Source organism: Entelurus aequoreus, linkage group LG22 (assembly GCF_033978785.1).
Source record: "Entelurus aequoreus isolate RoL-2023_Sb linkage group LG22, RoL_Eaeq_v1.1, whole genome shotgun sequence".
NCBI classification, from domain to species: Eukaryota; Metazoa; Chordata; class Actinopteri; order Syngnathiformes; family Syngnathidae; genus Entelurus; species Entelurus aequoreus.
In genome coordinates, this window is record NC_084752.1 from 40,639,702 (window position 1) to 40,663,210 (window position 23,509).

General features: G+C 38.4%; 1 protein-coding gene across 2 annotated transcripts in view; it reads left to right on the top strand.

Moving 5' to 3' along the window:
• The first annotated feature begins 1,089 nt into the window (after window positions 1-1,089).
• The window catches only part of LOC133639707 (carbohydrate sulfotransferase 12-like), a 44,858-nt gene continuing 22,438 nt past the window's right edge, over window positions 1,090-23,509 (top strand). Inside the window, exons 1-2 of one of the 2 annotated variants that reach the window (XM_062033257.1) lie at window positions 1,090-1,309; window positions 15,858-16,336. In XM_062033257.1, the coding sequence (XP_061889241.1) occupies window positions 15,932-16,336 (405 nt within the window). In that variant the 5' untranslated portion in view covers window positions 1,090-1,309; window positions 15,858-15,931. Of the gene's footprint in view, window positions 1,310-14,225; window positions 14,288-15,857; window positions 16,337-23,509 lie in introns of those variants that run through there. The other variant, XM_062033258.1, reaches the window with a different exon arrangement.

The window sequence follows — 23,509 nt, forward strand, 5'->3', positions numbered from 1 at the left end:
ATATAACATACACCATATATCATACATCACATGTATAACATTTATCACACATTGTATGTAATATATCATACATCACATATATAACATCGTACATCACATAATACATCATATATAACATACATCATGTATAATACATCACATATGTAACATACATCATATCAATCAAGGTTTATTTATATAGCCCTAAATCACAAGTGTCTCAAATATCATACAACAAATATTTTATATCATATAATACATCATATATCATACATCACATACATAACATCATGTATCACACTTCATATATCATACATCACATATATATGATATATCATACATCACATATATAACATCATATATCATACAACATATATATCATACATCACATATATATCATATATGATACATCATATATCAAATATATATGATACATCATATATCATACATCACATATATATCATATATGATACATCATATATCAAATATATATTATACATCATATATCATACATCACATATCATGTAACATACATCATATATTTTCTTTTTTATTTTCATTTATTTATTTATTTCAGGCAATGACAAAAAAGTACAAAGTTGACAACAAATAATATAAATTAATATAGTGCAAAAGGTAATGTATAGTATGTATATCATACAACATATATTTGATATCATATATAAGCAGTAGAAAATGGATGGATGGAATACATCATGTATCAAACATCACATATATAACATAAAACATATATCATACATCACTAATCATATATCACATATACATCACATATATAACATAAAACATATATTATACATCACTAATCATATATCACATATACATCATATGTCATACATCACATATATAACATCAAACATATATCATACATCACTAATCATATATCACATATACATCATATATCATACATCACATATATAACATCAAACATATATCATACATCACTAATCATATATCACATATACATCATATATCATACATCACATTTATAACATCAAACATATACATCACTAATCATATATCACATATACATCATATATCATACATCACATATATATCACATATCGTGTGTGCGTGTGTGTGCGTGTGTGTGTGCGTGCGTGTGTGTGTGCGTGTGTGTGTGCGTGTGTGTGTGTGTGTGCGCTAAGTCTCGCGAGATGTTGTCTCCATCATGAGGCTGGAGCTCCAGTCTCCTCAAGCCCGCCCGCCTCCTCGCCTGGCCGCTCTCAGCCTCTCATCACCGGCCTCATCACCGGCCTCAAGCCGCTGTCGAGCGACCGTACGGAGCCGCTCCATGAAGCTTGACTACCGGGTAAGTGCATGTATTTCTCCGTGACCTTCCACTGACAACATGAGAGTAAACATGAGAGTAAACATGAGAGTAAACATGAGAGTAAACATGAGAGTAAACATGAGAGTAAACGGGCTAGAAATGAAAGTAAAGTGTCTCCCAACGCGAGCAGGATCAAAGGATTGGCGGCGCGAGTGAGTCCCGCAAGAAATTGTGTTTCCACGCGTGAACATTCCACACTGTATCCTCTTCTTAGGCTCCTTTTTACTCTTTATTCTGGGGAACATCCGCATTACAGGACGTCTTTGTGCAATGTGACACCTCCGTGGACGCAAACGTGGAGTGTTTACGCGTGGAAAGAAAGCGTGACGGAAACGTGGAGTGTTTACGCGTGGAAAGGAAGCGTGACGGAAACGTGGAGTGTTTACGCGTGGAAAGAAAGCGTGACGGAAACGTGGAGTGTTTACGCGTGGAAAGAAAGCGTGACGGAAACGTGGAGTGTTTACGCGTGGAAAGGAAGCAGCACCGTGAAGGAAAAACCACCGCCGGCTTTTGTTTATTTGACTAACGCTGCTGCCGTTCTGTGGTTTTATACCCCCCTAAAGTCTTGAGAGCGGTCCTAGACAGAACCTCACCTTGGTCTGTCCACATCCCCGTGACACATGTCTGGTGGAGGGGCCACGGACGCGTGTGCTTCCCACGCGTGACGTCATTGTCTAACATAATAGTGTGAGAGTCCAGTCCATAGTGGATCTAACATAATAGTGTGAGAGTCCAGTCCATAGTGGATCTAACATAATAGTGAGAGTCCAGTCCATAGTGGATCTAACATAATAGTGAGAGAGTCCAGTCCATAGTGGATCTAACATAATAGTGAGAGTCCAGTCCATAGTGGATCTAACATAATAGTGAGAGTCCAGTCCATAGTGGATCTAACATAATAGTGTGAGTGTCTAGTCCATAGTGGATCTAACATAATAGTGTGAGAGTCCAGTCCATAGTGGATCTAACATAATAGTGAGAGTCCAGTCCATAGTGGATCTAACATAATAGTGAGAGTCCAGTCCATAGTGGATCTAACATAATAGTGTGAGAGTCCAGTCCATAGTGGATCTAGTTAATAGTGTGAGAGTCCAGTCCATAGTGGATCTAACATAATAGTGTGAGAGTCCAGTCCATAGTGGATCTAGTTAATAGTGTGAGAGTCCAGTCCATAGTGGATCTAACATAATAGTGTGAGAGTCCAGTCCATAGTGGATCTAACATAATAGTGTGAGAGTCCAGTCCATAGTGGATCTAACATAATAGTGAGAGAGTCCAGTCCATAGTGGATCTAACATAATAGTGAGAGTCCAGTCCATAGTGGATCTAACATAATAGTGAGAGTCCAGTCCATAGTGGATCTAACATAATAGTGTGAGAGTCCAGTCCATAGTGGATCTAACATAATAGTGTGTTAGTCCAGTCCATAGTGGATCTAGTTAATAGTGTGAGAGTCCAGTCCATAGTGGATCTAACATAATAGTGTGAGAGTCCAGTCCATAGTGGATCTAGTTAATAGTGTGAGAGTCCAGTCCATAGTGGATCTAACATAATAGTGTGAGAGTCCAGTCCATAGTGGATCTAACATAATAGTGAGAGTCCAGTCCATAGTGGATCTAACATAATAGTGAGAGAGTCCAGTCCATAGTGGATCTAACATAATAGTGAGAGTCCAGTCCATAGTGGATCTAACATAATAGTGAGAGTCCAGTCCATAGTGGATCTAACATAATAGTGTGAGTGTCTAGTCCATAGTGGATCTAACATAATAGTGTGAGAGTCCAGTCCATAGTGGATCTAACATAATAGTGAGAGTCCAGTCCATAGTGGATCTAACATAATAGTGAGAGTCCAGTCCATAGTGGATCTAACATAATAGTGTGAGAGTCCAGTCCATAGTGGATCTAGTTAATAGTGTGAGAGTCCAGTCCATAGTGGATCTAACATAATAGTGTGAGAGTCCAGTCCATAGTGGATCTAGTTAATAGTGTGAGAGTCCAGTCCATAGTGGATCTAACATAATAGTGTGAGAGTCCAGTCCATAGTGGATCTAACATAATAGTGTGAGAGTCCAGTCCATAGTGGATCTAACATAATAGTGAGAGAGTCCAGTCCATAGTGGATCTAACATAATAGTGAGAGTCCAGTCCATAGTGGATCTAACATAATAGTGAGAGTCCAGTCCATAGTGGATCTAACATAATAGTGTGAGAGTCCAGTCCATAGTGGATCTAACATAATAGTGTGTTAGTCCAGTCCATAGTGGATCTAGTTAATAGTGTGAGAGTCCAGTCCATAGTGGATCTAACATAATAGTGTGAGAGTCCAGTCCATAGTGGATCTAGTTAATAGTGTGAGAGTCCAGTCCATAGTGGATCTAACATAATAGTGTGAGAGTCCAGTCCATAGTGGATCTAGTTAATAGTGTGAGAGTCCAGTCCATAGTGGATCTAACATAATAGTGTGAGAGTCCAGTCCATAGTGGATCTAACATAATAGTGTGAGAGTCCAGTCCATAGTGGATCTAACATAATAGTGAGAGAGTCCAGTCCATAGTGGATCTAACATAATAGTGAGAGAGTCCAGTCCATAGTGGATCTAACATAATAGTGAGAGTCCAGTCCATAGTGGATCTAACATAATAGTGTGAGAGTCCAGTCCATAGTGGATCTAGTTAATAGTGTGAGAGTCCAGTCCATAGTGGATCTAACATAATAGTGTGAGAGTCCAGTCCATAGTGGATCTAGTTAATAGTGTGAGAGTCCAGTCCATAGTGGATCTAACATAATAGTGTGAGAGTCCAGTCCATAGTGGATCTAACATAATAGTGTGAGAGTCCAGTCCATAGTGGATCTAACATAATAGTGAGAGAGTCCAGTCCATAGTGGATCTAACATAATAGTGAGAGTCCAGTCCATAGTGGATCTAACATAATAGTGAGAGTCCAGTCCATAGTGGATCTAACATAATAGTGTGAGAGTCCAGTCCATAGTGGATCTAACATAATAGTGTGTTAGTCCAGTCCATAGTGGATCTAGTTAATAGTGTGAGAGTCCAGTCCATAGTGGATCTAGTTAATAGTGTGAGAGTCCAGTCCATAGTGGATCTAACATAATAGTGTGAGAGTCCAGTCCATAGTGGATCTAACATAATAGTGTGAGAGTCCAGTCCATAGTGGATCTAACATAATAGTGTGAGTTCAGTCCATAGTGGATCTAACATAATAGTGAGAGTCCAGTCCATAGTGGATCTAACATGATAGTGTGAGAGTCCAGTCCATAGTGGATCTAACATAATAGTGAGAGTCCAGTCCATAGTGGATCTAACATAATAGTGAGAGAGTCCAGTCCATAGTGGATCTAACATAATAGTGAGAGTCCAGTCCATAGTGGATCTAACATAATAGTGAGAGAGTCCAGTCCATAGTGGATCTAACATAATAGTGAGAGTCCAGTCCATAGTGCATCTAACATAATAGTGAGAGTCCAGTCCATAGTGGATCTAACATAATAGTGAGAGTCCAGTCCATAGTGGATCTAACATAATAGTGTGAGTGTCTAGTCCATAGTGGATCTAACATAATAGTGTGAGAGTCCAGTCCATAGTGGATCTAACATAATAGTGAGAGTCCAGTCCATAGTGGATCTAACATAATAGTGAGAGTCCAGTCCATAGTGGATCTAACATAATAGTGTGAGAGTCCAGTCCATAGTGGATCTAGTTAATAGTGTGAGAGTCCAGTCCATAGTGGATCTAACATAATAGTGTGAGAGTCCAGTCCATAGTGGATCTAGTTAATAGTGTGAGAGTCCAGTCCATAGTGGATCTAACATAATAGTGTGAGAGTCCAGTCCATAGTGGATCTAACATAATAGTGTGAGAGTCCAGTCCATAGTGGATCTAACATAATAGTGAGAGAGTCCAGTCCATAGTGGATCTAACATAATAGTGAGAGTCCAGTCCATAGTGGATCTAACATAATAGTGAGAGTCCAGTCCATAGTGGATCTAACATAATAGTGTGAGAGTCCAGTCCATAGTGGATCTAACATAATAGTGTGTTAGTCCAGTCCATAGTGGATCTAGTTAATAGTGTGAGAGTCCAGTCCATAGTGGATCTAGTTAATAGTGTGAGAGTCCAGTCCATAGTGGATCTAACATAATAGTGTGAGAGTCCAGTCCATAGTGGATCTAACATAATAGTGTGAGAGTCCAGTCCATAGTGGATCTAACATAATAGTGTGAGTTCAGTCCATAGTGGATCTAACATAATAGTGAGAGTCCAGTCCATAGTGGATCTAACATGATAGTGTGAGAGTCCAGTCCATAGTGGATCTAACATAATAGTGAGAGTCCAGTCCATAGTGGATCTAACATAATAGTGAGAGAGTCCAGTCCATAGTGGATCTAACATAATAGTGAGAGTCCAGTCCATAGTGGATCTAACATAATAGTGAGAGTCCAGTCCATAGTGGATCTAACATAATAGTGAGAGTCCAGTCCATAGTGGATCTAACATAATAGTGTGAGTGTCTAGTCCATAGTGGATCTAACATAATAGTGAGAGTCCAGTCCATAGTGGATCTAACATAATAGTGAGAGTCCAGTCCATAGTGGATCTAACATAATAGTGTGAGAGTCCAGTCCATAGTGGATCTAGTTAATAGTGTGAGAGTCCAGTCCATAGTGGATCTAACATAATAGTGTGAGAGTCCAGTCCATAGTGGATCTAGTTAATAGTGTGAGAGTCCAGTCCATAGTGGATCTAACATAATAGTGTGAGAGTCCAGTCCATAGTGGATCTAACATAATAGTGTGAGAGTCCAGTCCATAGTGGATCTAACATAATAGTGAGAGAGTCCAGTCCATAGTGGATCTAACATAATAGTGAGAGTCCAGTCCATAGTGGATCTAACATAATAGTGAGAGTCCAGTCCATAGTGGATCTAACATAATAGTGTGAGAGTCCAGTCCATAGTGGATCTAACATAATAGTGTGTTAGTCCAGTCCATAGTGGATCTAGTTAATAGTGTGAGAGTCCAGTCCATAGTGGATCTAACATAATAGTGTGAGAGTCCAGTCCATAGTGGATCTAGTTAATAGTGTGAGAGTCCAGTCCATAGTGGATCTAACATAATAGTGTGAGAGTCCAGTCCATAGTGGATCTAGTTAATAGTGTGAGAGTCCAGTCCATAGTGGATCTAACATAATAGTGTGAGAGTCCAGTCCATAGTGGATCTAACATAATAGTGTGAGAGTCCAGTCCATAGTGGATCTAACATAATAGTGAGAGAGTCCAGTCCATAGTGGATCTAACATAATAGTGAGAGAGTCCAGTCCATAGTGGATCTAACATAATAGTGAGAGTCCAGTCCATAGTGGATCTAACATAATAGTGTGAGAGTCCAGTCCATAGTGGATCTAGTTAATAGTGTGAGAGTCCAGTCCATAGTGGATCTAACATAATAGTGTGAGAGTCCAGTCCATAGTGGATCTAGTTAATAGTGTGAGAGTCCAGTCCATAGTGGATCTAACATAATAGTGTGAGAGTCCAGTCCATAGTGGATCTAACATAATAGTGTGAGAGTCCAGTCCATAGTGGATCTAACATAATAGTGAGAGAGTCCAGTCCATAGTGGATCTAACATAATAGTGAGAGTCCAGTCCATAGTGGATCTAACATAATAGTGAGAGTCCAGTCCATAGTGGATCTAACATAATAGTGTGAGAGTCCAGTCCATAGTGGATCTAACATAATAGTGTGTTAGTCCAGTCCATAGTGGATCTAGTTAATAGTGTGAGAGTCCAGTCCATAGTGGATCTAGTTAATAGTGTGAGAGTCCAGTCCATAGTGGATCTAACATAATAGTGTGAGAGTCCAGTCCATAGTGGATCTAACATAATAGTGTGAGAGTCCAGTCCATAGTGGATCTAACATAATAGTGTGAGTTCAGTCCATAGTGGATCTAACATAATAGTGAGAGTCCAGTCCATAGTGGATCTAACATGATAGTGTGAGAGTCCAGTCCATAGTGGATCTAACATAATAGTGAGAGTCCAGTCCATAGTGGATCTAACATAATAGTGAGAGAGTCCAGTCCATAGTGGATCTAACATAATAGTGAGAGTCCAGTCCATAGTGGATCTAACATAATAGTGAGAGAGTCCAGTCCATAGTGGATCTAACATAATAGTGAGAGTCCAGTCCATAGTGCATCTAACATAATAGTGAGAGTCCAGTCCATAGTGGATCTAACATAATAGTGAGAGTCCAGTCCATAGTGGATCTAACATAATAGTGTGAGTGTCTAGTCCATAGTGGATCTAACATAATAGTGTGAGAGTCCAGTCCATAGTGGATCTAACATAATAGTGAGAGTCCAGTCCATAGTGGATCTAACATAATAGTGAGAGTCCAGTCCATAGTGGATCTAACATAATAGTGTGAGAGTCCAGTCCATAGTGGATCTAGTTAATAGTGTGAGAGTCCAGTCCATAGTGGATCTAACATAATAGTGTGAGAGTCCAGTCCATAGTGGATCTAGTTAATAGTGTGAGAGTCCAGTCCATAGTGGATCTAACATAATAGTGTGAGAGTCCAGTCCATAGTGGATCTAACATAATAGTGTGAGAGTCCAGTCCATAGTGGATCTAACATAATAGTGAGAGAGTCCAGTCCATAGTGGATCTAACATAATAGTGAGAGTCCAGTCCATAGTGGATCTAACATAATAGTGAGAGTCCAGTCCATAGTGGATCTAACATAATAGTGTGAGAGTCCAGTCCATAGTGGATCTAACATAATAGTGTGTTAGTCCAGTCCATAGTGGATCTAGTTAATAGTGTGAGAGTCCAGTCCATAGTGGATCTAGTTAATAGTGTGAGAGTCCAGTCCATAGTGGATCTAACATAATAGTGTGAGAGTCCAGTCCATAGTGGATCTAACATAATAGTGTGAGAGTCCAGTCCATAGTGGATCTAACATAATAGTGTGAGTTCAGTCCATAGTGGATCTAACATAATAGTGAGAGTCCAGTCCATAGTGGATCTAACATGATAGTGTGAGAGTCCAGTCCATAGTGGATCTAACATAATAGTGAGAGTCCAGTCCATAGTGGATCTAACATAATAGTGAGAGAGTCCAGTCCATAGTGGATCTAACATAATAGTGAGAGTCCAGTCCATAGTGGATCTAACATAATAGTGAGAGTCCAGTCCATAGTGGATCTAACATAATAGTGAGAGTCCAGTCCATAGTGGATCTAACATAATAGTGAGAGTCCAGTCCATAGTGGATCTAACATAATAGTGTGTTAGTCCAGTCCATAGTGGATCTAGTTAATAGTGTGAGAGTCCAGTCCATAGTGGATCTAGTTAATAGTGTGAGAGTCCAGTCCATAGTGGATCTAACATAATAGTGTGAGAGTCCAGTCCATAGTGGATCTAACATAATAGTGTGAGAGTCCAGTCCATAGTGGATCTAACATAATAGTGTGAGTTCAGTCCATAGTGGATCTAACATAATAGTGAGAGAGTCCAGTCCATAGTGGATCTAACATAATAGTGTGAGTTCAGTCCATAGTGGATCTAACATGATAGTGTGAGAGTCCAGTCCATAGTGGATCTAACATAATAGTGAGAGTCCAGTCCATAGTGGATCTAACATAATAGTGAGAGAGTCCAGTCCATAGTGGATCTAACATAATAGTGAGAGTCCAGTCCATAGTGGATCTAACATAATAGTGAGAGTCCAGTCCATAGTGGATCTAACATAATAGTGAGAGTCCAGTCCATAGTGGATCTAACATAATAGTGTGAGAGTCCAGTCCATAGTGGATCTAACATAATAGTGTGAGTTCAGTCCATAGTGGATCTAACATGATAGTGTGAGAGTCCAGTCCATAGTGGATCTAACATAATAGTGAGAGTCCAGTCCATAGTGGATCTAACATAATAGTGAGAGAGTCCAGTCCATAGTGGATCTAACATAATAGTGAGAGTCCAGTCCATAGTGGATCTAACATAATAGTGAGAGTCCAGTCCATAGTGGATCTAACATAATAGTGAGAGTCCAGTCCATAGTGGATCTAACATAATAGTGAGAGTCCAGTCCATAGTGGATCTAACATGATAGTGTGAGAGTCCAGTCCATAGTGGATCTAACATAATAGTGAGAGTCCAGTCCATAGTGGATCTAACATAATAGTGAGAGAGTCCAGTCCATAGTGGATCTAACATAATAGTGAGAGTCCAGTCCATAGTGGATCTAACATAATAGTGAGAGTCCAGTCCATAGTGGATCTAACATAATAGTGTGAGAGTCCAGTCCATAGTGGATCTAACATAATAGTGTGTTAGTCCAGTCCATAGTGGATCTAGTTAATAGTGTGAGAGTCCAGTCCATAGTGGATCTAGTTAATAGTGTGAGAGTCCAGTCCATAGTGGATCTAACATAATAGTGTGAGAGTCCAGTCCATAGTGGATCTAACATAATAGTGTGAGAGTCCAGTCCATAGTGGATCTAACATAATAGTGAGAGAGTCCAGTCCATAGTGGATCTAACATAATAGTGTGAGAGTCCAGTCCATAGTGGATCTAACATAATAGTGAGAGAGTCCAGTCCATAGTGGATCTAACATAATAGTGAGAGAGTCCAGTCCATAGTGGATCTAACATAATAGTAAGAGTCCAGTCCATAGTGGATCTAACATAATAGTGAGAGTCCAGTCCATAGTGGATCTAACATAATAGTGAGAGAGTCCAGTCCATAGTGGATCTAACATAATAGTAAGAGTCCAGTCCATAGTGGATCTAACATAATAGTGAGAGTCCAGTCCATAGTGGATCTAACATAATAGTGTGAGAGTCCAGTCCATAGTGGATCTAACATAATAGTGAGAGTCCAGTCCATAGTGGATCTAACATAATAGTGAGAGTCCAGTCCATAGTGGATCTAACATAATAGTGAGAGTCCAGTCCATAGTGGATCTAACATAATAGTGAGAGTCCAGTCCATAGTGGATCTAACATAATAGTGAGAGAGTCCAGTCCATAGTGGATCTAACATAATAGTGAGAGAGTCCAGTCCATAGTGGATCTAACATAATAGTAAGAGTCCAGTCCATAGTGGATCTAACATAATAGTGAGAGTCCAGTCCATAGTGGATCTAACATAATAGTGTGAGAGTCCAGTCCATAGTGGATCTAACATAATAGTGTGAGTTCAGTCCATAGTGGATCTAACATAATAGTGAGAGTCCAGTCCATAGTGGATCTAACATAATAGTGAGAGTCCAGTCCATAGTGGATCTAACATAATAGTGAGAGTCCAGTCCATAGTGGATCTAACATGATAGTGTGAGAGTCCAGTCCATAGTGGATCTAACATAATAGTGAGAGTCCAGTCCATAGTGGATCTAACATAATAGTGAGAGTCCAGTCCATAGTGGATCTAACATAATAGTGAGAGTCCAGTCCATAGTGGATCTAACATAATAGTGAGAGTCCAGTCCATAGTGGATCTAACATAATAGTGAGAGTCCAGTCCATAGTGGGACCAGCAGGAGATCAGGTCAGCAGCAGAGACGTCACCAACTGATGCACACATGAGTGGTCCACTCCGGGTCCCGACTTTGGACAGCTAGCGCGTCATCTGTGGTCACCAAATCTGTGAGCAGAAAAGAGACGGCAGATCAACTGGTCTAAAAGGGGTCTATTTAAAGGCTAGAGTATACAAAATAGTTTTAAGATGGGACTTAAATGTTTCTACTGAGGTAGCATCTCTAACTGTTACTGCTAGAACATTCCACAGTACTGGAGCCCCGATAGAAAACACTCTGTAGCTCGCTGTTGTTGTCCCAATTGTTGGATATGACTTTAAAGCATCACCAAGCATGCATCACTATAGCTCTTGTCTCAAAGTAGGTGTACTGTCACCACCTGTCACATCACACCCTGACTTATTTGGACTTTTTTTTGCTGTTTTCCTGTGTGTAGTGTTTTACTTCTTGTCTCACGCTGCTATTTTGGTAGCGTTTCCTGTTTTGTTGGTATTTTCCTGTAGCAGTTTCATGTCTTCCTTTGAGCGATATTCCCCACACCTGCTTTGTTTTAGCAATCAAGACTATTTCAGTTGTTGCTATCCTTCTTTGTGGGGACATTGTTGATTGTCATGTTCGGACGTACTTTGTGGACGCCGTCTTTGCTCCACAGTAAGTCTTTGCTGTCGTCCAGCATTCTGTTTTCGTTAACTTTGTATTCAGTTCAGTTTTAGTTTCGTTCTGCATAGCCTTCCCTAAGCTTCAATGTATAGCTCGCAGATGTGTGTATATATATATATATATATATATATATATATATATATATATACACACACACACATGTTTTTTTTGTAACAATTCTTAAACTGTTCAAAACATTTTATTTTTAAAATATTTATTTTATCTTATTTTATTTTTTACCTGTCCAGCCTTTTTCGGCAAATCCTATTGTTGATGTCGATGCCAAAGAGAAGTGTTGGATACTTCCCTTTTGTGTTTGACTTAATGAAATGTTTGGGTAGAATTTTTTATTAAACAAAAACAGTTTTCTTTCAAGTAATACAGAAAATGATCAGAGCTCTCTATTTTACGGCGCAATGTAGGCAATCTCGGAACTGGCACCTAGTGTTCATTAAAAAAAAAAGTCAGAGATGTTTATCTATTTGATCTGTTTATCTATTAATAATATAACTATTAAAAAAGTATTGATTTCGAATCGAATTGTTATCCCCAAGAATCTATAATATACAGTATATACACTATATGTGTGTGTATATATATATATATATATATATATTAGGGGTGTAACGGTATGTGTATTTGTATTGAAGTGTTTCAGTACAGGGGTGTCGGTTCGGTTCGGCGGTGTACCGAATGAGTTTCCACACGGACATATTAAGTAGCGTAACGCACGTTGTGTAAACAATGCACACCGAGGCACAAAACACGGCATGCTAGCAGCTAACGGGCTAGGATAGACTGACCATACGTCCTCTTTTCACCGGACATGTCCTCTTTTGCGGAGCTGTCAGGGCGGAGTTTCTTAAATGCCTCAAATGTCCGGCATTTGGAGTTATAATTGCGTGTATTTTCAATGTACGTTCAGGGTTAAGAAGGGGTTAAAAACAAAAACAGCAGCATTGGTGAGGGAGGGGCAGAGACAGAGAGAGAGAGAGAGAGAGAGAGAGAGTTATGATAAACGCGCATGCGTCGCCAGGCTCTGCTTTTTATCCATAGATTTATCACATTTAATGTTTTATTATCTATAGCAGGGGTGTCAAAAGTGTGCCCCGGAGGCCATTTGCGGCCCACAGCTAATGTTTTAAAGGCCCACGGCACATTCTAAAAATACTATTCAAATAAACAAAAACATAACAAAAGTGAAATAAAAAAGCTTCAAGGTTAAATGTAATTTAGAAAAAGTTGCAATGTTGACTAATAAAACAAAGCTGTTTTATTTTTCTTTCAAACTGTCATTGCTCAAAACCTAATATTGAATCAAAATTAGGGATGTCCGATAATGGCTTTTTGCCGATATCCGATATGCCGATATTGTCCAACTCTTTAATTACAGATACCGATATCAACCGATACCGATATCAACCGATATATACAGTCGTGGAATTAACACATTATTATGCCTAATTTGGACAACCAGGTATGGTGAAGATAAGGTACTTTTTAAAATAAATAAATAAATAAATAAATTACAAACATTTTCTTGAATAAAAAAGAAAGTAAAACAATATAAAAACAGTTACATAGAAACTAGTAATGAATGAAAATGGGTAAAATGAAGTGTTAAAGGTTAGTACTATTAGTGGAGCAGCAGCACGCACAATCATGTGTGCTTACGGACTGTATCCCTTGCAGACTGTATTGATATATATTGATATATAATGTAGGAAGCAGAATATTAATAACAGAAAGAAACAACCCTTTTGTGTGAATGAGTGTAAATGGGGGAGGGAGGTTTTTTGGGTTGGTGCACTAATTGTAAGTGTATCTTGTGTTTTTATGTGGATATAATAAAAAAAAAAAAAAACGAAAAAAAAAAAACGATACTGATAATAAAAAAAACGATACCGATAATTTCCGATATTACATTTTAACGCATTTGTCGGCCGATAATATCGGCAGACCGATATTATCGGACATCTCTATTAAAAACCCTTCTTTTTAAAAAAGCCCATTTTTTTTTAAATATATATATTTTAGTATTAGCTATTTGGCTGTTCTAGTTTTTATTTCTATTTATTTTTTATTATCTTTTTATTTATTTATTTAATTAATTTATTTACTTATTTAAATTATTTATTTAAAAAAATAAATAAATATTTTTTTTATACACTGTAGCACTTTGAGGTTGTTTACTCAATGTAAAGTGCTTTTTAAAAAAATGAATCAAATTAAATAAGATAAATAAATTAAAAACATTTTCTTGAATAAAAAAGAAAGTAAAACAATATAAAAACAGTTCCATAGAAACTAGTAATGAATGAAAATGAGTAAAATGAAGTGTTAAAGGTTAGTACTATTAGTGGAGCAGCAGCACGCACAATCATGTGTGCTTACGGACTGTATCCCTTGCAGACTGTATTGATATATATTGATATATCATGTAGGAACTGTCATGTCTGTGTTAATCATGTTTTTGTTTTGCTTGGGTTTTGGGCTCTTTTTTTAGTTCCTGGTTGCACTTCCTTGTTTGGTTTGGTTTCCATGGTCACCCATTAGTTTTCACCTGTCTTGTCACACACCTGTTTCACATCCTCATGTCACGCACCTGTCTCACGTTTTCACTAATCATGTCAGCAGTATTTAAGGCCATTGTTGCCAGGCAGTGGGCCTGGCGACATCACTCTGTTCACCCTCATGATCCATGCTGCTCTTCCTTTTGCCCCTCTTGTCATGTCAAGTAAGTTTTGTTATTGATCATAGTTTTTTGCCTTTGTGCTAGTGTTTTGTTTTCATAGTCTAGTTTTGTGCTTCCGCCATTGTGCGCGCCTTTTGTTTTCATATTAAATTTTTTTGTCCCTCCGCTGTGAGCGCTTTTTGTTTATCCCCTTTTGAGCCTTTTTTGAGTTAATATATATTAAACATGTCCTCACCTGCACGCCACGTTTGGTCCAATTCCTTTGCACCACGGGAGAACAAACCACGCCACAGACCAAGTCTTGACAGGAAGCAGAATATTAATAATCGAAAGAAACAACCCTTTTGTGTGAATGAGCGTAAATGGGGGGAGGGAGGTTTTTTGGCTTGGTGCACTAATTGTAAGTGTATCTTGTGTTTTTTATGTGGATTTAATTTAAAAAAAACCCCAAAAAAACGATACTGATAATAAAAAAAACGATACCGATAATTTCCGATATTACATTTTAACGCATTTATTGCCCGATAATATCGGCAGACCGATATTATCGGACATCTCTAATCAAAATCAATGTTATTATGAATTATTGACCTATCCAAGGTTCCCATTACTTCACATCAAATATTACACTAAGAAAAATATTTTTGGTGGAAGATTTTGCAAATTTGGTAAATAAATAACCCAAAAATGTGTATTTTGTTGTTTTCTTACTGTACTGAAAATGAACCGAACCGTGACCTCTAAACCGAGGTACGTACCCAACCCAAATTTTTGTGTACCGTTACACCACTAATATACATTAGTATAGCTCGGTTGGTAGAGTGGCCGTACCAGCAACTTGAGGGTTCCAGGTTCGATCCCAGCTTCTGCCATCCTAGTCACTGCTGTTGTGTCCTTGGCGAGACACTTTACCCACCTGCTCCCAGTGCCACCCACATTGGTTTAAATGTAACTTAGATATTGTGTTTCACTATGTAAAGCGCTTTGAGTCACTAGAGAAAAGCGCTATATAAATATAATTCACTTCACTAATATATATATATATATACTAGGGCTGCAACAACTAATCGATTATTAAAATAGTTGCCGATTAATTTAGTCATCGATTCGTTGGATCTATGCTATGCGCATGCGCAGAGGTTATTTATTTATTTATGGTTTAATTAAAAAAATTTAATTTAATTTTTTAAATTATTTTTTTTAATAAACCTTTATTTATAAACTGCAACATGTACAAACAGCTGAGAAACAATAATCAAAATAAGTTTTTTTTCCAATAAAATACTGGCTAGGATAGAAATGTAGTTTGTCTCTTTTATCCGATTATTAATCGATTAATCGAAGTAATAATCGACAGATTAATCGATTATCAAACGAATCGCTAGTTGCAGCCCTAATATATATATATGTGCGTGTATTATGTATGTATATATGTGAGTGTGTGTTTACCATATTTATAATCCGAGTCTAACATCTGCCATGTAATCTGCTTGTCAAATGAAGATTGACTATCTGAGCAAGACTGTGTCCCACTTCCACTTAATCTGCCCACTCTTTGAGCGTTTGACAGAAGAAGGCAGAGCGTCTAAATCACACTTCCTGCTTCTTCCAGTCGCAGCCGCTCAGCAGGAAGCGCCACAAGAGCATGGAGGTCTGATCACGTCTTCACAATCCTGCGGTTGAAGCATGGGGAGCTGGCGGGATCTGCGCCTGGCCTTCATCCTGGGCTCTTTCTTCATGGTCCTGCTCATCATCGCCTACTGGGACGACGTCGGGGGCTTCAGTCTCTACCCTCGGCGAGACCACAAGCACCAGAGTTGCTCCGGCCCGGGGAGGTCCAACACCACCGGGACAAACCAAAGTGTCGCCAGGAGACCGGAGGACGCGGTGGAGTTTGAGGAGAATAACGGCGTTTCAGACGGAAGTTGGGAGCAGATGGCCAGGAAGCAGAGGATTATGGATGTGTGTTCAGGAAAAGACTTGCTGGAGTTTCCCGGGAGGACTCGAGCTTTTCAGCAGATCCCCAACAGAGAACTGGACCACTTGATAGTGGATGACACCCACCAGATCATCTACTGCTACGTGCCCAAGGTAGACCATGCAGAAACATGTCCACAAGTACACCTGACTGTCATTTCACATTCAATCACAATTCATTGTAAAGATTCTTAAGCAGGGGTGTCAAACGTACGGCCCTAGGGCCGGATCAGGCCCGCGGACAAGTTTTATCCGGTCCGCGGGATAGATAGATAGATAGATAGGTCTTTATTGTCATTGCACAAGTACAACGGAACTTTGAGTTTGCCAAGTATAAAAATTAGCTGAAATTTTTCAATGAAAGAAACTGCTGTTCTAAATGTGTCCACTAGATGTCGCAGTAGCAATTCTTTGTGTCTTTGTAGATCAGGGGCCGTACTTATCAAGCTTCTTAGAGTGCCATTTTACACTTAAGTCCTGAGAATTTGCGAAATTTAGTCCTACTCTCAAACTTAAGAATAAAAGCTTTTTATCAACGTTCTTAAGTCTAAGAATCACTCCTACTCTCCACGATATTTAAGAGACCTTCAGAGGTGTCTTAAGTGGTTAGGAGTTGCCAGCAGGGGATGGCACTGAGGCGAGAGAGACGTGCGCCAACGTTCAGGGAACGGAACAATGTTTTGTTTTTTTTTGATGACGAGCAGCTGATCAAACGGTATCGTTTAGACAGAGCGGATATTATTTTTGTCACAGATTTAATACTTTTCGATTCCTTGTTGATTTCTGCATGTGTCTGCAGTGGGCTAGTATATATAGAGCCACCCACACCAGTTTCAAATGAGTTGCCTAATTAATGAATTGGAAAGAAAATGTTATGACAGTAGCGTATGTGTGTGGCCGTGAGGTGAGTGACGTCAGTGAGTGTGTGGGCGAGAGAAGAGAGGGAGCGGTAGCGTGAGTGCCGGCGGGGACTAGTTTGTTTTGTATTATTTTGTAGTTTATTGTCAAAATATACACTCCCATTGTCCACTTAAATATTTCCAAGATATTTCTTTATTCTTAGACAACGGATTCCCTTCCGTGATTGGTCATTTCTATGGACACAGAAATGACGTCACCTAAAATTGCGTTTACGGCACATAGTAATGTCGTAATTCAGCTCTGAGTGTGACACTTAAGATTCAGTCCTACACTTCGCTGAAAGTGTGAGTAAGACGCTTGATAACTAACTTTTAAGTGCAGCTTTCAGTGAAGAATTTATTTACTCTTAAGTCAACTCTTAGCAGACTTCTTAGGAGTCATTCTAAGAAGCTTGATAAGTACGGCCCCAGGCCTGGGCAATTATTTTGACTCTGGGCCAAATTTAAAGACAAAAAATGTGTCTGGGGGCCGGTATATCTATTTTTTAGGTAAACTAATACAAAACTAGGGATGATACTCGAAACCGGTTTTCTCGGTTGTTCGATAAGAAAAAGGGACTCTAATCCCTTTTTGAGAACCGGTACCAGTTATCGAGACCACTATAGTATAGAAAAAGAGTTGGTTCTTTATTCGAATCCCTGGGAACGAATCCCGTCCCGACCAGAAATGCTCCGTGGGACATCACAAGAAATGACGTCACGTAGCTCAGTCATTAGGCGCAGATAGCGAAAGCAGGGAAAAAATGGACGGGAAAAAGCGCTCCAAGGTGTAATAAAGTTCAAAACAAAAGGTATAATCCAATGAATAACTTTACTGAGAGATATTAGCAGGGTACAAACACATGAAGAACACTTTTACCACCAACCGGAAACATAGCAACCAGGCTAGCAACGCACCTCCTTTACGGCAGCTGTCGCAACCTCCTTACATACATATATGACATCTCCCTTTTTTAAGTTTTGTTTTTCTTTCCTTGTAAACGTTACAAAATCACACTGTATATGTGTTGTCTGTCTAATTATAAATAATGCAGACGAGGCGTGTTGGCTGACTTCTTGACGTTTACTTTCACAGCATGCTCGTCGCTCCCGTTGCATGCTGGGTAGTGTAGTTGTTATATTCCCTAGCTCGGGGGTCGGCAACCCGCGGCGCTAAAGAGCCGCATGCGGCTCTTTAGCGCCGCCCTAGTGGCTCTCTGGAGATTTTTCAAAAATGTATGAAGAATGGAAAAAGATGAGGGGAAAAAATCTATTTTTTTGTTTTAGTATGGTTTCTGTATGAGGACAAACATGACACAAACCTCCCTAATTGTTATAAATCACACTGTTTATACTAAACATCAGAGGTGGGACCAAGTCATTGCTTTGCAAGTCACAAGTAAGTCTCAAGTCTTTGCCCTCAAGTCTCGAGTCAAGTCCCGAGTCAAGACAGGCAAGTCCCGAGTCAAGTCCAAAGTCAAGACTGGAAAGTCTCAAGTCAAGTCACAAGTCATGCATTTTGAGTTTCGAGTCCTTTCAAGTCCTTTTAACCACAGACTAATATTTTTACACAGATTGTGTATGCTTTTAAAACGTTGTATTTATTTATTAAAACAAGTGCATTAGAAATAGCAGGAAAAAAAATAGTACTGACATTGCAATTCATAATAGCACTATTAACCAGTCATTTTAATAGTGTAAACAAATTTAAACATTTAACTCATTCCTTTACAGAATAAACACATTTGCAAAAACAAGTGCAACTGTACTTATTTGCACAAAAGTGTTAACATTGTATGTCCATGGCATATTGCATTGTAACTAGTTCCACAGCAGTTTCTATTCTGTTCTTACCTTATCTCATTGATCTCATCTCATACTGTATGTGTGTTGATGTGTGCGTACACATGAAAAACATAACGAATACATGAACATAACAATGAACAGAGTTGTTCTTTTTAGATGTCAGGGCCCTATGCAATATGTACACATATTCTTGATATAGTATACATTTTAACTGACCTTTATTTGACTATGTTTGTCTTTTTGTAGGTGGCTAAAATATGCGGTGCTGCTGACCGCCGTCTAACGTTACGTTATTGTGTGTGATACATTGCCTAACGTAACGTTATTTGTAGGTACCTCATGCAACCCTGCTTAAAAAAAATCACTTGACAAAAAGTATGAATAAGGTAGCGAACTGCAGTGGACGCAACAGATTGCCGTGTTTGCAATGACGTTATAACCACAGACATCTTATAAGTAGACGCAGCATTGGTTGCTGTGACGCGAGCAAATTGCATCTTGAAGTGGTGATGAGGAGCCGGCGAGCAGCCTAAACTGACAGTTGACAGGTAGAAAACAAAGATGCCGGGCTGGTGTTCAGCGTTTTCCTGCTCAAATGAGCGGACTGTTGAAAATAGGAATCGGGGGATTACTTTTCACAAGTAAGATTTAACATTAATGTACTATTGGTTGTATTTTATGAAAATAACATTACCACAGAGTTGAGAAGGAGCAAAGATCTTCAATATTTGTATGTGAAAATCACAAAGAAATCTTCTGGGGGAGGATGACGCCCCTACATGGGTTTGGTTTACAAACTTTCAGCCCCCCTAAAACAAAATTCACCAGCCGCCACTGATTATGATGCATTCTCATTTTAGGCAAAATATAAGACAATACTTTCTTAACAGTATAATTGTAACCAGGAATACATCTTCATGTAACAATATTCAAATACTCACATTGTTGGGTAAGACATAATTTGGTTTTATTCTGAATCCAGTGAAACAGATTGGTGGTTTTAGCTGATATAAAGACTTTCAGGTGTTTATATATGTTTAAGTATTTGGCAGACGCTTTTATCCAAAGCGACATACATAAAAAATACATATATAACAATCACTGTAAACATGATCATTTAAGGGAAGAATGTAATACAAAATATCAATACAAAGTGTCAAGACAGAATAAACTCTCTGCTGCTGCAGCAACAGAGATACAGTCTATAAGATATATAGATATATAATGTATTCATACATTGTTTATGTAGGATATACACATGTATATATAACCTAATCATATTGTTTCTTCAATTTAAAAATAGCTGTCCGTTTTTTTCCCCTTTCTCTGGGGATTATATTCCCAGTTTTGATCTCGGACGTCTGGTCACTTATAGCATATAAGAATATTATATTACTGTTAAGCAAACTATGAATAATAAAACACGCCAAAACATGTGTCCTTTATCATAGCTACACGTATGACAACAAAGCGCGTGAAAATCAGTGGTATTCAGTGAAGTAAGATGAATTAAATGCGCTGACAGTTCATTGCTCCTGCCAAATGAATTGCACTAGTGGAGCGGATCACCACTCCAAGATGGCGGCCCCGCGTCTCGTCTGCGCCTGTAGGCAGTAGCGCTCCATGCTGCGTACCCTTACAAGATGTCTATGGTTATGACGTTAGCAGTGAGTTTACAGCCTCACTGATTTAACTACACAGTAAATAAAAGTCATGTTACTTAGCCAATAAATGTTAGCTTACATTCAAAACTTACCCTTCTTTGTGCATCTTCAAATGTCGAACGAAATTGGAAGTTGTTACGGCTCCGTCTATAATATTCGAACTGCATGATTTGCATAGGCCTATTCGTTTTTTGTTGACCGAGTCGTAGTTTTAATACCCGAACGAAATTAACTTTGGCATAATTGTTTCTCACTGCCGCATTGTTTGACAATTCTTCTTCATTGGTTGTCCTGCAATTTGATTGGATGAGAGCTGTGTGATGAAAACAGCGTAGATCTAATTTGATTGGCTGTTGTACTGAGAGCACACCAGCTGACAGGAACAACACGCTGATAGACACAGACGAAGAAAAGGAAAAATACGGAGCGGCGTGCTCCCAAATAACTTTTTAATCTTTGGGTTTTGGGGAAAGTAGCAAGTCATGTCAAGTCAAAAGGCTCAAGTCCAAGTGAAGTCACAAGTCATTGATGTTAAAGTCTAAGTCGAGTTGCAAGTCTCTTTACAATTTGTCAAGTCGAGTCTAAAGTCATCAAATTCATGACTCGAGTCTGACTCGAGTCCAAGTCATGTGACTCGAGTCCACACCTCTGCTAAACATGCTTCACTGATTCAAATATTGGGCGAGCCCCGTTTTTTCCTACTAATTTTGGCGGTCCTTGAACTCACCGTATAGTCTGTTTACATGCATAACTTTCTCCGACTTTCCAGGACGTGTTTTATGCCACTTCTTTTTCTGTCATTTTGTCCACCACACTTTTAACGTTGTGCATGAATGCACAAAGGTGAGTTTTGTTGATGTTATTGACTTGTGTGGAGTGCTAATCAGACATATTTGGTCACTGCATGACTGCAAGCTAATCGATGCTAACATGCTATTTAGGCTAGCTACATGTACATATTGCATCATTATGCCTCATTTGTAGCTATATTTGAGCTCATTTAGTTTCCTTTAAGTCCTCTTAATTCAATGTGTATCTCATGACACATGTAATATGGCTTTTAATTTTTTGCGGCTCCAGACAGATTTGTTTTTGTATTTTTGGTCCAATATGGCTCTTTCAACATTTTGGGTTGCCGACCCCTGGCCTAGCTCATAACATCTTTCCCCATATAAGGAAATAATGTTAACTCAAAGTGTATTTCTTCTTTTAGCTTTAACTTTTCATTTTTGTAGCATTGTATCCACATTTGCAAACAACTTTTCTCTTCATAGAATTTTCTGTCAATAAAGAAATAAAGTGCAAAAATGTCAAAGCATCATAACAAACAGTTATGTCAAATAGCAGCAGAATTGCACTTTTTGGAGAGCTGTATTATTTTCAGTTTTGTGCCCAAGGGACTGATTTTATTTAACACTATATTATTATTTATACACCTATAGTGATCACAGAGACAGCTTGTTTTTGTGTTACTGTATATAATTGTTTTTATGAAAAAATCCCTCTTAATATACTTTGGGTAACAACAGTCAATATTTATTTATTTTATTTTTTTAGGGGGGTAACAGTCAATATTTATTTATTTATTAGATTAAATTGTTTTCTTATATAATAAAAGTGAGCTTTTGTTAAACCAAATATTGTGTTTTTTTCCATATACAACAACCTATCTGGACTCCATAAGAGAATCGATAAGGAATCGGTTCGATAAGAGGATTCGATAATAGGCTCGAACTCGATAATTTCTTATCAAACATCATCCCTATACAAAACCTCACAATAAAGTCTGATTGAATGCTAAAAATGTTTTGACAGACCGCCTTAAAAACGGAATGGAATTTTAAATTTTTCTATGAAGGATAAAACCCTGAATATTGAGAACATATGAACGTCACACCCCCTCTCAATCGACATATTTTACAATCAAGCCACACCCACACTGCTTGGTGCCTCGTCTGACCTGCTGTGACGTAGATTACCATAGTAACTAGTAGGGTTGTACGGTATACGGGTATTAGTATAGTACCGCGATACTAATGAATCATATTCGGTACCATACCTCTGAAAAGTACCGGTCCGCCGCACCCTAAGATTTTTTTGTTAAAATAAAGCCAATAATGCAATTTTTTCTGGTCCCCTTTATTTAGAAAAGTACCGAAAAGTATCAAAATAATATTGGTATCAGGACAACACTAGTCACTAAAATATCATGCAAAAGCGCAGATTCCAAGCATTGAAAGACTTAGTATAGTTGAAGACTTCCGGTCATTAGAAACATGAGTGCACATCATAATGGCAGCTACACTTTACATCATAAAGATATAAAAAAATGATTTGGGAATGTCCGGCGGGCCAGATTGAAAAGCTTAACGGGCCTTAATGTGCCCAGGTCTGTTGTAGATGATGCTACATACAGTATGTACAAAATAAACCACATGATGTTGGTGTCAATCAGTCCAGGAAAATGATCAAACTACATAAATAACATCCTGTCATTTGATTTTGATATCATTTTTTTATTTTGATGGATTAAAAATGAACACCAATGAGTTGACTGATGAACATTATCACATCATTTATTCAGAAAATATAAATAAGGACAAATAAAGATAGAATACTATTAACCGCAACATGTAAATGTAAAAAAAACAACATTATGATTTGTACAATTTCAAAATGTGCTTGTTCTATTTTTAAACAAAGAAAACAATCTGACGTTGTCTTTATTTTGAAGTTATCGTGCCGTGATTTTACCAGTCCGGCCCACATGGGAGTAGATTGTTCTCCATGTGGCCCCCGATATAAAATGAGTTTGACACCCCTGTTCTTAAGCGATTTAAAAAAATAAATAAATTAAAAGTCGTTTTAAAAAAACGTCCAAAAATGTTTATTAAAAAAAACTAAAATTGTATTACTAT